We start from the raw sequence: 15,790 nt of genomic DNA, 5'->3' as shown, positions 1-15,790 counted from the left end.
GACCAGCCTGGCTGGTCCTGCTGTGTGACTGAAGTGGTGACACAGAGGGAGCACAGGGCAGGGACAGGGTGGGGGTCACTGCACAGCTGAGCTCGGGCTGCAGCATTCCAAGTGGGATTCAGCAACTCAGACCAGGTGCATCTGTGGAACAGCATCCAGTGTGAATGCTGTAGTATTTATAAGAAGCCTCAGGTAACTTAGGCAGAGAGCAACAACTGTACCAAAAAGAATTTTAAGAAGCAAAAAGCAAGCATTGTCTGATCTAAAAACTCCCAATCTCGAATCTCATTACTTGTATCAGACACTTGAAAAGGAGGATTTTAGCAAAGTTGTAGAAAAGACCATCAGCCTAAACCCCAGCCCTTCTGTCACTCATTTCTAATTCATGTGTACTAAAAGTAAATCAGTCCCAGGTGTATGATCCCAAGTGAACTCAGAGTGGTCTGAGAAGGTGCTGGCAAGCGCTCTGACTGGGCCAAGACTCCCTTCTGCAGGGGGAGGTGATGGGGAAGTGCAGCGGCTCCAGGGAGCTGCAGTCAGACAAACACCTGTTAGGATCAGTCCAGTGGTAGCAGTGGCAGTGAGTTCTGAGGGAAGGCAGGAGGGAAGGGGGTCAGTAGCAGCTCTGCAGCTGCCCAGACTGGCCGAGAGGCAGCAGCAGTGCTGGGAAAGGGAGGCAGGAGCTGGAGGACACAGTCTGCTGGGATCTGGGGCTGCATTGCAATGGTTTGGGTGGATGGAGTGGCCTGGAGGCAAAGGTGTCCATCAAGGAAATAAACGAGCTGCATAACACGTGGGAGACTGCCCAGGCAGATCACAGATCCAGAGGGAACAGGGAGGGAGGGCAGTGAAGCTGTGAGGCAGAACATACAGTCAGGACTCTGTACCTGAGGAGTTCTGGCACCCTACCCAAGGTCTTGCACAGAGTATAATTAGTGCAATTCTGAGCTGTCTTTTTAAACAAAAGGTAAAACCAACTATTTGCTCTTGCAAATAATAGTTGTAAACATTGCAACTACTGCTAAAGAGGACTGAAAAGCAAGTTATAAACATTAATTTTATTTTTACTATCTCTGCCACTTATTTGCATTGCCCTCCCCTTTAAAATGCACTCAGCCTGGGAACTGGAATTAAGCTATTTAATTTTTTACTTTTAGATTGCTTTCTTTCCTTATGCGCTAAGCAAGATTAATGCAGTGTTTCAAAGTTCTCTCCTCCATTTTTACATTACTCATTGTTTTAGGGACATCTCTAGCATTACAGGTTAATTGAACATAAGTTTTTGTAAAGCAACAATCAACTGCCTGTAATTATCTTTATGATTTTCTGTGTCCTTTCCCACTCCACAGTCTGATAAAGCAGCTAATTAATGTCTCAGTGAATACCAAGCTTCTATTCTTAGTTGTATTGACAGTGGAGTTTTCAACGATATTCAGGTCCATGAGTGACCTTATGCTCGTGACAAATTTTCTCAGCTCAGTTTTCCCCTCCAGCTTTATAGAGCATTATGGCAACGTTCATACAGAGAATTCACACTTCGTGGAAATGTTATTAGACAGTTACTGTCATGTTGCTTTGGACTGACTCGTGTAAAACTCTTATGTTTTTAAACCTTTTAGTGTAAGATAAAAAGCTTTCCAATTAGATGGGTAAAGTTTTGTGTCACCAGCTGTGACTTATCATGGTGCCAATTGCAAATTAATAATTTTTAATCTATCTTGGTTTTCAGGGAAATTCTATTGACAAATGATAGAACAAGGGAAAACTCGGGCAAACAAAAAATAGCAAAAATTTAATCTTTTACTTTTCCATAAACGTTAAACAAGCCAATTGGCTGTTCAGTCAGAAAAAGCAATTCTCTGCATTGCCCACCTGGCAAACTTTGGGGAGGGTCAGTCCTCCAGTCCTCTGCCACAACTCCAGGATTCCCTGACAAATTAGTTTTTCAGTCTCCCTGCAGTTATGAGGATGTTCTCAAGATTGAGAGCTAGCTGGAAAGATGTAATGAAACAGCTGAACTGGTGTGGATGCAGCAGCTGAAGGACAGTCAGCTGTATTAATGACTGAATAAGAAAATGGCAAATGATTGCCCCTGGGAAGCCAGCCCAGTTGTCTGCTGGGTGATCCATCTCAACAAGAGTTTGGTATCAGTGTAAGCAATGCAATGGCAAAGGGAGGAAAAACACTGGAAAACTCTCACTTCGATTTAGAGCTAAAAACTACCAAAAATGTCTTTCACAGAAAAGACTTGGTAGGAAAGCAGTGTTATTAGCAAGCCTTTGTTGGAATTTCTGACCAAGGTGAGATCCTGCTGTGCAGTAAAGCTGCTGCTGAACTGACTCAAATCAAACCTCTGTATTTATACTGAGGAGAAACGAGGACTTGCTGAGCCTGTTGTGGCAGGACACACAGTTGTGCATAGGTTCACAACTGGTAGCTGATGGTTGTTCTTTGCCTGCAGATGACAAGCTGGAGCAGCAGCACTCTCTGTTTACACACTACAAAGACCCCTGTCGGATTGGTCCTGGGGAGGATAAACCGTGGGCAATCGGTAAGAGCCTCTCCCGCCCTTGCTGTGGGAACCCTTCCTATCTGTCACCCACACGTCTCCAACAGCAGGGAGTTCAGATAACTGGCAGTAAGAATTTGGTGGAGAACAAATATTTGTAGCATATATTTTACAAATCTTAACATATGTTGTTGAATTATAATTAAGAACCAAAAATCTCAAACTCCAGTCCACATTCTAGAGCCCATGTCTCAAGGTACCTGAATGCTTTCCCCCACCTATCCTGCTTCTAAAACAATCTCTAGATTACTTGGGGGGAGGAAACCAAATTATTGTTTCTGTACTGTGTGCTTGCAGTGAAAGCCTGCAGCTTGGTGTTGCATAAATACTGTCAGTGAGGATGTAACAAAGCAAATCAACAACACTACAAACTTGTAGGTTTTGTATTAGAAAAGATTTCCCAGAACTCCGAAATACTAATTCCTGGTGGAATTCAGTTGAACCCGATGAAGTTTTAGATCAGGAATTAATACTGTCTCTAGAACAGCAATAATAACTGTGAAGATACTAAAGGTAAGTGGAACTGTTTAATAATGGGGCTTTACTCTGTGGTAGCAGAAAAACAAATCAGAGACATCGGAGCTGAGGAAGTGGAAGGGTGGAGACATTTTGAAAGGTGGCAGGCAGCAGGGAAGTGTGGAGAGAGGAGAAGTGAACAGAACATGCTCTCAGTCAGAGCAGTCCCCTCTCTCCCACACAGCCGTGCCTCCAGAAGCCTCCCGAGGCAGCACAGGAGGATGCTGGGCAGTCACATCTCCCTTTCTGTTCACAGGTACCTTGTTGGATCCTGAAGGATTATATGATGAAGAAGTGAGCACCCCAGATAACCTACAGAAGTATGCATTTCCTAATCTTTCCACATGTTTTAGACAGTTCTGTAAAAAGGGAGTTCATTGCTTGCTATTTAACATTTCCCAAATTGAGGGTAGCTTATGGACTGGAAAACAAAATAAAGTTTAACTCAAGGGTGTTAACTCTTTGGTTTGAGCTAGTGGAGTTATGAAAAATACAAAGAAACCTTAATTTGCCAAAGTCTTATGATAAATTCCTTGAATACCTGTACTGTTTGTTAAAGAATATCCCAGTGGAGAGAAATTAATAAGCTTTGTAAATTTTAGAGCAGCAGTTAATGAATGTGGCAATCCTTTTTGCACCTTCTCTACCTTGAAGGGGAGTTTACTGGACTAAATACATTATCATCCTTACTAACTATAAAGGATGTTCTAGCTGTTTGTTACCAAAATAATAATACAGAGGCAAAGTTATTTGAATTAGCAAGCTTGTCCAGATGTTTCTGTTGACACACATAATGGAAATGGTACGTTATAGGTGGTTTATGCTGGCATTTGTACTTACCTCTGCATGGAATAGATGGACACTTGGTTGAATGGGTTAGGTGAGGTGCCCCCTGAAGTTTTCTTTTTTATCAGTTTTGAACAAAGAAAGAGAATTCTAGACATCAGGTCTGGGCTTAGTTTATGTCTAAAATAAAGATTTGCTACAGCAAGTCCCAGTTTGCACATTTGAGAACTTGCAAAATTTCCAAACAGTTCTACTCACGTGTTGAAAACATAAAATTTGGTATATGTGAAAGGGTTTTCTGGAATGCAAAATTAAGATGATTTGGCCCTAGAATCAAGTTTGCAAATGCAAATCTCTATGTGGGTTTAACATTCCATTTTATGGTTTCAAGAGCAGGGTTGGAGCTCTTTAAAATAAAAAACCCAAAGCAACACAACCTAAAAAAACCCCAGAATGAAAGAAACAAACCCAAACAAAACCTGTACTTCCAAGAGGCCTTTTCAGACAACATGTCACTAAATTACTTTTGGGGTATTATAGTTTATTCTCTGAAGAGTTACTTGTATTCAGCAATTATGTTCCACCACAAACATGACTGATTAGATAGGGAACCATCAAATGATCCATAAGGATTTAAGAATATTACTTCTGCTACCTCGATGTGTGTAGAGCACCTCAGGATGTGATAACTGAAAATATTCTTGAGCCTTAGGAACAGAATATATGGAAGACTTTTTCCCTGCTAAGTGTGGCTTTCAGTTTTCTGTAATGTGTTATAATTCTTTTGCACTGATGAAAAAACCCTCTATGAGAGCATAATTTCACTGGCTTTTTCTGCAGCTCTGCAGGGAAACAGGGATCTGCAGGGGTACATTATGTAAATGTGCTCATATATTAGAATGGTTTCCATGAGAGGGTGAGAGAGCCTGTCCTCCTGACTCTGCAAGGGACTGGTAAACAGGAGCATTGCCAAGAAACTCAGGGACATGAAAGCAATTAGCGGAATCTGGGCTTTAAAGACATTGAAATGTTAAACTGTGCAGTGGCTGTGGGGCACTGTCTAGTTAACAAATATTGTTCATACACACGGCAAGCCAGGGTTCCGCCTAAAACCGATTCATTCTCAAATTTTTCAGTAAGAAACCTTGATCAAACTTTACAGACATTTAGATTGGCAATGTAAGCTATCCAGAGAATTATTTCTTCAGCAGCACTCTTCTCTACTTTATAAATAAAATTAAGTAGTTCACATTACTAAAACAAATAGGCCATAAAAGCAGCAGAGTAACTCGTTCTTAAAGATCTCTTTCATGTTAAGGACAGCATCCCTAAAACATCAGACTAGAACAACATACTTGCTACAAATAATGAGCGAGTCATTTATAATTATAGAGCAATTAATTAGATAGATGTAACAATCTGGGCCCTGCCACAGTGCTGGAAACCACTCAAGCTTCTGCTCAGAAAGGCTTCATGAAATGCACACCAATAATCCCATCTCACAAAGATGATTGTGTTCTTTAAGCCCACTTTCATCTCTGAACCCTGAACAGAGTCAGGCCTATGAGAGCACACTACAGCACAGCTAAGAAACAAGATTCAGGTTTAGTTGAGCATCTCAGTCAAAATTAATGATGTTCACTCAATTAGTGTTGAACTGTTAGCACAGCAGAGCCAGATGTCCATCACTTGTGTCTACTTCCTGTAGAGACAAACAGCAAACTACTGTGCAGACAGCAGTACAAGTTTTAGTCAGCAGCAGATGCTGCACATTTACAGTTTGTTTCCTTCATGTATTTGAAATTAACATTTCCCTTCTGTGAGCAGTTGTGCAGGTTAAGTGAATACCCAGCATTCACAGACTTTTAAAAAGACATAATTGAAGCTAAAAAAAAAATCATCTATTAAATAATGCAAATAAGATTTTTTTGTAATAGTACTGCAGTGCTAATCAGCAGTTTCTTCTACTTTGTTACTTAATTATCTTTGCCAAATATAAATACAATTTTTGAAAGAGGTCAGTCCCATCAAAGAACTTGCTTCCTTTAGCCTAGAAAAACAATCTAAGGAAGTGAACCATTTGCAGTAGCTCTTTGTAGAATCATCTTGCAAATGGGGTGCAGAGAGTAAGCTAATTTATTGTGAGTTATTATTAAAACCAAGTAACACATGAAAGAAAGTTTACTTGCTGAAACTGATTAGAGTAAACTCGAAGAACCTCTCTAAATCCAAAGGAGGTTAAAAATGTTCTATCTAAATAACTGTGTGATCAGAATTTTGTCACTGTTACCTTGTGAAGGCACATTAAGTGCTTCTCGGGTGTATCAACTGATCCAAACTTACAGATTATAACACAACTGAGACCTAATCACCTGTAGCCAGTGCCCCTCTGCCACCACTCAGGTCCTTCCAAAGAGACCAAGTTTGACAAAGAACCCATTTGAATCTCACACATTAAAATATATCATGAGAGTCTGGTGGTTATCCCTTGTTATTCCTTCATCCTGTGCTCTCGTGATCATGCATTAAAAAATTCCAACCCCATAAAAGCAATCCAAGTCAAGTCTCAAAAACTGGGCGGTCAAAAATATCTTATTTTTTTCCAAGGTGAAATGAAAGGCTTTGTACCTGCTAGGACCCAAGTTCATGGCTCAGTGTTTCTCCCACACAGTTGATGATATTGCTTAATGGTGTAATCAACTCTTACAAGGGAAAGCACAGACCCTTGAGCTCAGGTTTTGGCAGGTAAGTAAAGGGGCTACAGGGGAGCTCCAGCAGCACAGCACCAGTGATGCCAAGCCTGCCATGAGCAGTTAGTACAACCTCAGACTGGAAAACATTGGGAAGATGTGCTTTACAAGTTTAACAGTCCTTTTGGACTTGAATTGCCCTTACTGGGGATTTGGAGAGAATCCAGGGTAATGCACGGATGGACAGAATGAGCAAACCATTTAAAGTGCTTGTTTTTGGTTTTCTGAATGAAATAGGGTGCTGGAAAGTGAAGAAGGAAGGAAAGGATACTTAGTCTATCCCACCAGCAAGAACCACAGTTCCAGTCAAAAAGGGAGGAAGGCATCACTGAAGGGAAATGGGAGGAGGATTGACTATATGCTGTATACAGAAGAAGGTCTCTACCTGGAATGGAAAGTGGTGAGTGTCAGACTTGTCAAAAAGAGCTGTAACTCACACAGCAAACTTGCCTGAATGACATTGCAGCCTGTTCTGCTTGGATTCATATTCATACTCCAAGGAGGACCTGCTGCTTTGCTATTTTCCACTTTTGCATGCAAGTTCTGAGTTTGTAAACCTACTACAAAACAAAGTTGAGTTCAAGGACTCCAGCAGCAACTGGTAGATGTGCTGCTCTTCCAAACCAACCAACCTCGTTTCCACTCCCTAAACTTTTGCCAGACTAAGTGTTTTGCCTGATGCTTTTCCTGTGCCTGCAGTCTGAATATTTTTCAATCTTTTCAAGTGTCTGGATGTTCTTTTGTGCCTGTGAAAACCTACCCAAGTTACAACTCTGCGATGTGCAGGCAGAAGCTGACACGAGCTACCCAGAATGAGAACTTGCAGGGTGCAGTCTGCTTCCTAGAGTAGGACCTTGCCAGAATTGTACAGAATGCCATGATGAAAATGAGAAGCTCATTCACACCTATTTAGCATTGCAGCTGCTGTAGAAGAGTGGGCAACAGAGCAGTTCAGCATAGCTTAGTGCAGGATACCACTCTCTCTTCATGTGCTCTGTGACAGCAGCTTAGCAGGGAAATTCTTTTAAGTCTTCCTGTTTCAGAAGCACAAATGCCCATGGCACACCCCTATGGTAAATCCATCTTACAAACATGAACTGATGCCAGAACAAGGGCTGGAATTCAGAGACAGAAGGAGCAGGATTCCTGTCACCTTACATTCCCACCCAACACCTTGGTCTAAGCTCATGTCTAATGAAGACAGGTTTTCCTTTTTAGCTGCATGCCCTGCCTGGGATGGTAGAGCCAGCCCCTCCTCCCAGGTAAGAGCCTCCCTACATACTTGGATAAATCTGTCGGGAACAACAAGCTGTTACTGTAAATGGAAAGAAAAGGTACAACAGATTTCCTGCAGACAGTTCAGGTGGGTATCCTGTGAGTGGTTCACCTCATCAGCTGCACCACACTGACTGTCTGTGTGGCACAGTTTACCATAGGCCCAGCCAAACCAGACTGGCCCCACACCTCTACTAATACATTGAGGTCGTTCACAGAGCCTGAGTCCTGGTGTGTGCTGGAACAGACAGGTTTTTCAATTCCTTTTCTTACTTTTGTTTTCCTTTGCAGGAAGTGGAAGAGTTCAGCTTCATTACCCAGTTGGCAGGCTTGACAGACCACCTACCGGTAGCAATGCGTCTCATGGTGTCTACAGGAGAAGATGATCCTTAAAACTGACCAGCTTTGAGAATCAGAAGAGGGAAACAATAATGATATTTTAAAAATATCAGAGGATAAGAGCGAACTATCCTGGTGCCACGTTAGGAAAGGTGACCAGACCTGACCTGGGCTACTCCCAGAATGTACCAACAATGTGGATTTAAAAAGGGAAGAAATGGAAGGGGTTGTGGCCAAAAGCCACTGTCACAAGTTGCTCAGGCAACAGGGCAGGCCTGTACTACAACACTTTCACTGTGGACCGAACAGAACCAAGATGGAAGTCCTAATTCCTTCTAAACCAGTGCCATTCTTACTCAAACATGTTTTTATACTAATATATAGCACAATTTAGTTTGTAATTAGTCCGTGAGTTAGTGCTGCTCAATGGTTTTTGCATCATTTCTTTGCTGAGAAGCTGAAGCTTTGTCTCTCCTTTGGCTGCAGCCGCAGCAGCCGCGCTCGCAGCAGCCGCATGGCCCGCCCTGCATGCGCTCGACAGCGGGCACTGAGCACCACAAACAGAGAGGGAAGGGGGTCCAACACCACATTCCAGCCAGAGCGAGGCATTCTGGGACTGGCAAACCCTTCTGTCACTACAGATAGACCTAAGAACAAACAACAGCGCTCTTCAATCTGCAGACCAATATCTTCCTGTCCGAGTTATGGACACACAAAAGATTTGGAATTAAGACTTTAGGAACACAGCTCTACCCTTATTTCTACTGTGTTCCCACTGAAATTATGAAGTGTTTTGTCTGAATGATGACTCCAGAATCAGGCCTTCAGCTTTCTAAATGCAACTTACTCCCTTAAGAAGAAATATAGTTTCCCTGTAATGTCTTTTCTTTCTTTCTCATGTGTGGGACAGTTCTGAATTATGATATGGGATATGTATGTTACAGTAGAGTGAATAGATTCCTGTAGTACCGCTGGTAACACCAGAGCCAACATTCTGCCTTAGCTAGAAAGGGGAAGTGGGAAATGAATTGTAAAATGCATGCTAGATATAGAGTAAACATAAACATAAGTGACATTTGGGGAGAAAAAAAGCGTAGAAAAGTGTATGATTGATAAGGCAGAATAACCTAACAATTTTCTAAAGGAATCAGTACACTTAAAGGGGAAGTGTAGCATGGCCAGCTGGAGAGTACAGAGCTATGACTCTTGGCCTTAGGTAACTGCTTCCCAGGAGCAGAGGCTTTTTTTGTGTCTGTGAGACGTGATTCTCCTTTTGTTATGCAGTACAGACTTGAATAGGAGTCTTGCCATCTGACTTACGTGTTCTTTCCACTACAGCTCTTCAAAGGTGGGGCTCCCTTCTGCCATCTCCCCATGGCCTGACCTGCCCAGCCTCTGTAACCTTAACAAAAAGAACGAAAAACTGAGAATCAGGTCCATAATGAGACTTGGCATTTTTTGGGGGGATTTCATTTCAGAGGGTTTGTGTTTTGAGAACAATGAAACCCCCTGTGTTCTAACCATTACTTAGTTTCTTCTGCCTATGTCGTGTTCAATTTTAGTGTTATTTCCTCGTACATTACAGATTCCTTGTGTTAGGAAGAGTTAATCCAATATTTGACTTACTCCGTAAAGTAACCTGTTTTAGTTATGCTGACCACAAGCTCCTGAAGATGCTCTTGTTTTGGTTTAGTTTACACCTGCTAGGAATCAGCTTGAGCTAAATCTGAATAGATTTAAATTAGAAATCTCAGTCTGCAGTCTCTGGTACTGGCTTAGTTAGCTATGGTAAACAACAGATTTCTGAAATCAGCCTGATTTTGCAAATAGAGAAACTCTTACTAGTCATGAGAGTACAGGACTAACAGTATTGGCTAATTCCAAGTAGGCAGTAGGGCCACTGTTCACACTCTCCCACTGCACCTGGTCTTGATACATTTTATGCCTCATTTTCCAATCCCAGGGTCCCTTCAGCAGAGACTGCCTCTTAAGTGTACTGTGCCAAACCAGGGGGAATCTGCAAGTAACCCCTGGGCACTCAAAAATGGAACCAGACTCAATTCCCCCTTTTGATAAAATTAGAAATTCAAGTTTACAGCACCAGAGACTTGAGTGTACTACCCCAGTGCACCACAAGTTTCCCACTTTGTATGTTTGTCTTTATACAGAGGGTGCACATATGTGCAATGTGTTTTTCTGGTTTCTTATTCTTCCACCCAGTTCAGAAAAACTTGTACCCAAACCAATGCTTTTTAGTCCTATTTTCTACCTTACTTGTATTTTATTAACCTTTTTTAAAAAAATCGAAACAGCATCAGTAGCAATGTGTGTGCTGCCCAGCAGCTATTTCTCAGCAGTAAAACTAACTACACTATTTTTAATAATTTTCCTAACAATGTAAATTACAATTTGATATCAACTTCACCAAGTATCAGTTGTAGGAGCTGAATTTGACACCGTGTGGGATATAAACATAAAACTACTGCCAAACAACGTTATTTACAGTAAAACTAACATGGTCTAAATTACCTTAAAAGTCGGTCTGTGGCTTTGTGCTGACTAAAAACGAGACACTTTTGTCACCTTCTTGAGATATATTGAGAAATGGTTTTTCAAATTTGAAGTAAACTGGTTTAGATTTTGGTGTTTCCTAGTTTCTCAGTGCTCAAGAACTGCCTAGTTGTAAACTGCTCTCTTACACAATACACATACATTAACCAGTCTCAGAAGTTCTTTCTAACTGTCTTAGGGATGTAACTTTGCAGGAGAGTGATGCTGGGAGGTGCAGCATTGTGGTACCACTGGACAGATGCTCCTTGGTTTTTCACATTGCTCCTGTGCCTTTCCATGTTTGCAGGGGTCAGGCAGTGTCTGTCCAGGTGAGCTGGAATGAACAGGCTTTCCTTTCCAGGAGTGACCTCCACGAGAAAAATGAGTTTTGCCTCCCCCACTGCGACACCTCAGACAGTGCCTGTGCATGACATCCATCCCCACAAGCCTTAGGCAGATACTGTGTCACAGAATACTTGCCCTGAAATGAAAAACAAAGGGAGGGCAGGCCTGGGTGTGGGAACATGCCCAGGAGATCAAACCCTGGATAGTTTGTTCATATGTCAATTCTCTTTACTTATGGATAGCATGACCCAATTTATTACTAGAATGTTATTTATAAGAATTAGGGTTAAGCTTCCTCTCCTATGCTTACCCCACTTTGTACTGGGATTTCAGGCATCTTCTGGATGATAACGCTGTTCTTGGTTTAATAACGCACCAGGGACACAGCAGAGCAAGTGTCATCTTTTTATAAAAGGTGTATAACATCTCCTGTTTCTCCTGTTCGATTTGCATTTTACAACAGCACTTCTAGAACAAGTGAACAAAAGACACAAATGAGGACAGTCAAAGTAAGCCCTTGCAGAAGTTTTGAGGGTGTCAGGTCCTGACAAAGTCAGTAACTTTAGATCAGAACACTCCTTACAGAACGTGGCCTCGGGCACATCCAGCTCCAGTCAATCCATGCCGTTCTGTCCGATGAATCCACGGAGCTGTGTCCTGCTGGCTGGAGAACCACTGGACCGGCCCCCTTTATCCCAGACCCTCAGTCCTACTTGTTGGGTAAGACAGTAAGATTTAGGGAACATACAATTCCACTGAAGAATCTTTTTTTCAAAGGCCTTTGTTTGGTGCTCCAGAACGAGCCAATCTGACTGTCCCCAGTGTGGTCTCTGAGCTCCCCTGGATCACAGAGCAGCACATCAGTGTCAGCACATATCATCAGCTCACAAATTAAGCATTTTTGCCTCCTCCTGGCACTACAGGATGAGAAATACAATTCAAGCACTTTGAAAAGCTCCCAATTTTATCATTCATTACAAGGGTCAAATTGTTACTGAAGGTCTCACTTTTCCATGCCACCTTATTTTCAACATAATCTCGATGCTTTTAAAGACTTGTAATATTGCTAAGGTTTAGAAATCCTATAATAAGAATAGCCTTTTTTATTTCAATGATTTTTCAGTATTGTATCCTTCTGGAACCTAATGTTTTTATATGGTAAGCACACACCTTCCAACATTTTGTTATAAATGTACTAAAAAAAAAAAAGAAAAAATTAAATATTTTCATTGGTTTCTTTATCTGCAAGAAAACCACAATCTCAGACCTGATAAAAACAAGGTATTTTAAATAATATGGAGGGGTTTTTGTCTTCTATTGGTGCTGAAAGGAATAACTGGTTGATGCAAACAAGGTAATAAAATTTCAAGGCTCAAATGATTCTGTGCAGTCGTGTTCTCTGGTTTTGTGGAGTCTGATGTCACTAACAGAAATCTGACTCCAAATCACAGGGTGATCGAGTGGGTGGGTCAAGTACAGTCTCACTGTGCTACACCTGTTCTGGTGAGCCTGCAGAAAATAAAGGGTGAAAGAAAGGAGTCCTTTTAACTCCCCTCCACTGCCCAGCGTCCCTGCACAGACACCCTGGCAGTTCTCAAGCTGTGCAGCTCCATCAGAGCATTCCCAGAGCCTGCTGCAGGCTGCAAACCTGACCCAGCATCTCACACTGTAAGGACAAGGATCTGCACCCAACCTGCAGCCTGGCACTGCTGAACATCAGACTGCAGCAACAAGGCATTGTGCAGTTGCACAGCTGGACCCCCAACAGTTCCCTGGGCCCTGAACCAATGGAGAGCAGGTTTGATCTTTATGCTTTCCAGTCATAGATAAAAAGCACCCCCACAACCCTGTACATGTCCTTAAGAAATCCAGGGGTTTAACAAAACAAGCCAAGGGAAAAGAATCCATTTGACTGGTTTAGTCTTTCTGAACAGTCCTCAAAGTCCTTTATAAAAACCAGCACAAAACCCCTCTTCAAAGAATTTGTTTTTTCCACAAGCAGAAAGGAGGAAATCAGTGGAATGCAGGTGATTATGGAGGAGCACAGTGCACAAGGTTCTTGTCATGGCCTCAGGAAGGAACCACTCCATCCTGTGAGACAGGTCGTTAGAGATGGATTTCTGCAGCTTTCTCCACTGCTGTACAGGGGAATTTTGTCTGCATTCTGATGCTACCATAGCATTACACTTCAACAGACTTGATAGGCAGCTGCAAGGTCTGCAGGACACCAACAGAACAAAAATCCCAGGACTCCCACAGTGCCAGGCACTTTGCTAAATATATTTCTAATGAAAGGTATATCATACAAGACAAACTAATTCTCAGTACAAAGCCTGGTCCATTATCTCAGCCCCAAAATAAGACTGTTACGAAACGGGTATTTTAAACTCTGTTTTCTGTTACTCTTTGGTAACATCTGATTTCTCTTTTCCACATTTGCCGAGAAGATATTTATATACAACAAACTCAGACTTTTAACAAAATGTGTCTTGTATGCCACAATAAGCACGTCAGAAGGGCTGTAGCTACTTCACTAATTATTAGGTCTGTGTTCCTGAAACTCGGTGTCACTTTTGAACTAACAGTGCTTACCCTGGTGAGATCCCCTCTGCCCACAGCTGACCTTGAGTGTCCTTCCACCTCACTGCAGAAACCTCAGCCTCACCATCCTGAAGCTCCGTGTTCCACTGAAAGAGCAAATTAGAAGCTGTAAATGGAGCATTTATTATACACTGGCTGAAAGAAATGCTGAGTCTGGTCAAGTGCTGGGCAATGGCTCCAGACCAGTACAAGAGGTCCTTGTCCAGGCCTGGATTCCTGGGCTGACAATTAGAAGAAAGTTTCTGACCACAAGACCAGACAAGTTCAAAACCAGCTTCCAAATGACCACAATGGAATGCAAAACAAACAAACAAAAATTCCTCTCTGAAACCCCAATGCTTTTAAAAGAGCTGAATGTATTTTTAAAGAGTTCCTATGCATGAGCCCAGCTACAGGAAGGGATGATCCAGAACAACCCAGAAGGTCCCACTCGGTCCCGTCTGGTTTGAGGACGGGAAAAGTACAGCATTTCTTCAGCTTCTGGGTAATGCTTATTTATAAGGACAAGAAAAATTATCTGTTTGGGACCTTCAGTTTAATCTTGAAAAAAATACTGCTATTTTTATTCATGTTTTAAACATGGCCAGAACTGGAGCTTACTAGCAAAAACTCTTCAAGTATGAATAGCTGCTTTTCAAGGCTCTATGCAAGGACTGTTTAAAGCACAGGGGGCAGGGGGAATGGAAAGAAAAGGAATGGAAGGAGGAGATACTTGATCTGCAGACATACTATAAAGATAGGAGAACATCTAATAAAATTTTAAAAAACAGCAACAAAAAAAAGTTAAGAACATTAAGTGGCCCTCAATTATTTGGGAAACATTCCACAGAACGTACATTGCTGACTAGTTTTGTCGGTGAGAAGCATGACTACACCTTTATTTTTAGAGATACTTTTTTTGTTAAATCTTATTTTAAATATAATTATTTGATTAGTTGTTGCCCAGCCAGCCCAGGGAATGCAAATACAGACTGTCTTAAAAGAGAGCTTCTAGGGGAGGTAAACAATGGAGCAGTGTATCCAGTTCCCAGCTAGAGGCAGAGACACAAGTGGAATATTCTCCCTGCAAGTAAAGGGGTGTGGGCAGCAGCATCCAAGAAAGCAGCAGGAAGCTGGCAGTGGATATAAGGCACTGCTTCAATTGGAACAGATGATCTCCTGTGAGAAAATACCTTTATTTCTCCAGGCAGCTCCAAGGCCTGGCTGACTGGCACAGACAGAACAGAAATGGTACCACTCGAAATGGGGACATGTTCTGCCATCGAAGGAGCCTTCAAAGAAGAACAGGATAAACTTATAGCACCTAAGAGGGCCACATCACATCCTAAGCACAGAACTGCAGATGCCATCTGAGGGCTGCCACTGGAACAAGGAACATGCCAATCACACCTGTACATCAGCACTCCTGCAATGGAGCACCAGCAGCTCAGCACGGACACTCCCCTGGCTCAGAAGTGCTCAGATGATCGGAGGGGCTGCTGCCCCTTATGGAAGGGAAATGCTACTTATACCTGTAGCCTGTTCATGGAATCCATAAGCAAGAAACAACCCCCCCAGCCTGGCAGCACAGGCACAGCACACGAACTCAGTGAGAGACTGCCCTTGGAGAGCTTCCCGTCTGTGACAAGCACAAAACACACCCAAATGAAATGTTTTGTTAGTACATACCCATGAAACGTGTGAAGCAGAGCACCCAGCTACAACAGACAGAAAACCTGCTCTGTACTGAAATACGAAGACATGTTCTTTCCTAGATATCTCCCTTCCTTCCTTCCTCCCTTTGAGAAAACTTTTTTGATGTATGTAGCAAGGTATGTGCCAAGATAATGCAGAAAAGGTGAAAATGGAACATTTAACGTAGAAGTTGACTTCATAGTTCATTTAGTGCACTCTGCAACACAGAGGAACCTGTCAGTTTTTGTTGAACACTCATCAGTATTCCACAAAAAGAGAAGGGCCAGGGTGTGGTCAGAATCTAAACACCTGAGATCTAAAAAGAAATTTATTTAATGCATGAAGGAGAAGCCTTAAGCAAGGCCAAGGCTCAGTAAGAAGTAAT

General features: G+C 42.2%; 1 protein-coding gene across 1 annotated transcript in view; it reads left to right on the top strand.

Moving 5' to 3' along the window:
• SMPD3 (sphingomyelin phosphodiesterase 3) overlaps positions 1-12,510 on the top strand; it is a 101,020-nt gene extending 88,510 nt beyond the window's left edge. Inside the window, exons 5-8 of the mRNA XM_050311040.1 lie at positions 2,462-2,551; positions 3,342-3,405; positions 6,859-7,021; positions 8,188-12,510. Coding sequence (XP_050166997.1) covers positions 2,462-2,551; positions 3,342-3,405; positions 6,859-7,021; positions 8,188-8,289 — 419 coding nt within the window. The 3' untranslated portion in view covers positions 8,290-12,510. The remainder of the gene's footprint in view (positions 1-2,461; positions 2,552-3,341; positions 3,406-6,858; positions 7,022-8,187) is intronic.
• Positions 12,511-15,790: the final 3,280 nt, after the last annotated feature.

The sequence above is a fragment of the Myiozetetes cayanensis genome, unplaced genomic scaffold, assembly GCF_022539395.1.
Source record: "Myiozetetes cayanensis isolate MyiCay16 unplaced genomic scaffold, myiCay2020 scf16, whole genome shotgun sequence".
Taxonomy (NCBI): Eukaryota; Metazoa; Chordata; class Aves; order Passeriformes; family Tyrannidae; genus Myiozetetes; species Myiozetetes cayanensis.
This window is presented reverse-complemented; position numbering and strand designations above follow the sequence as displayed.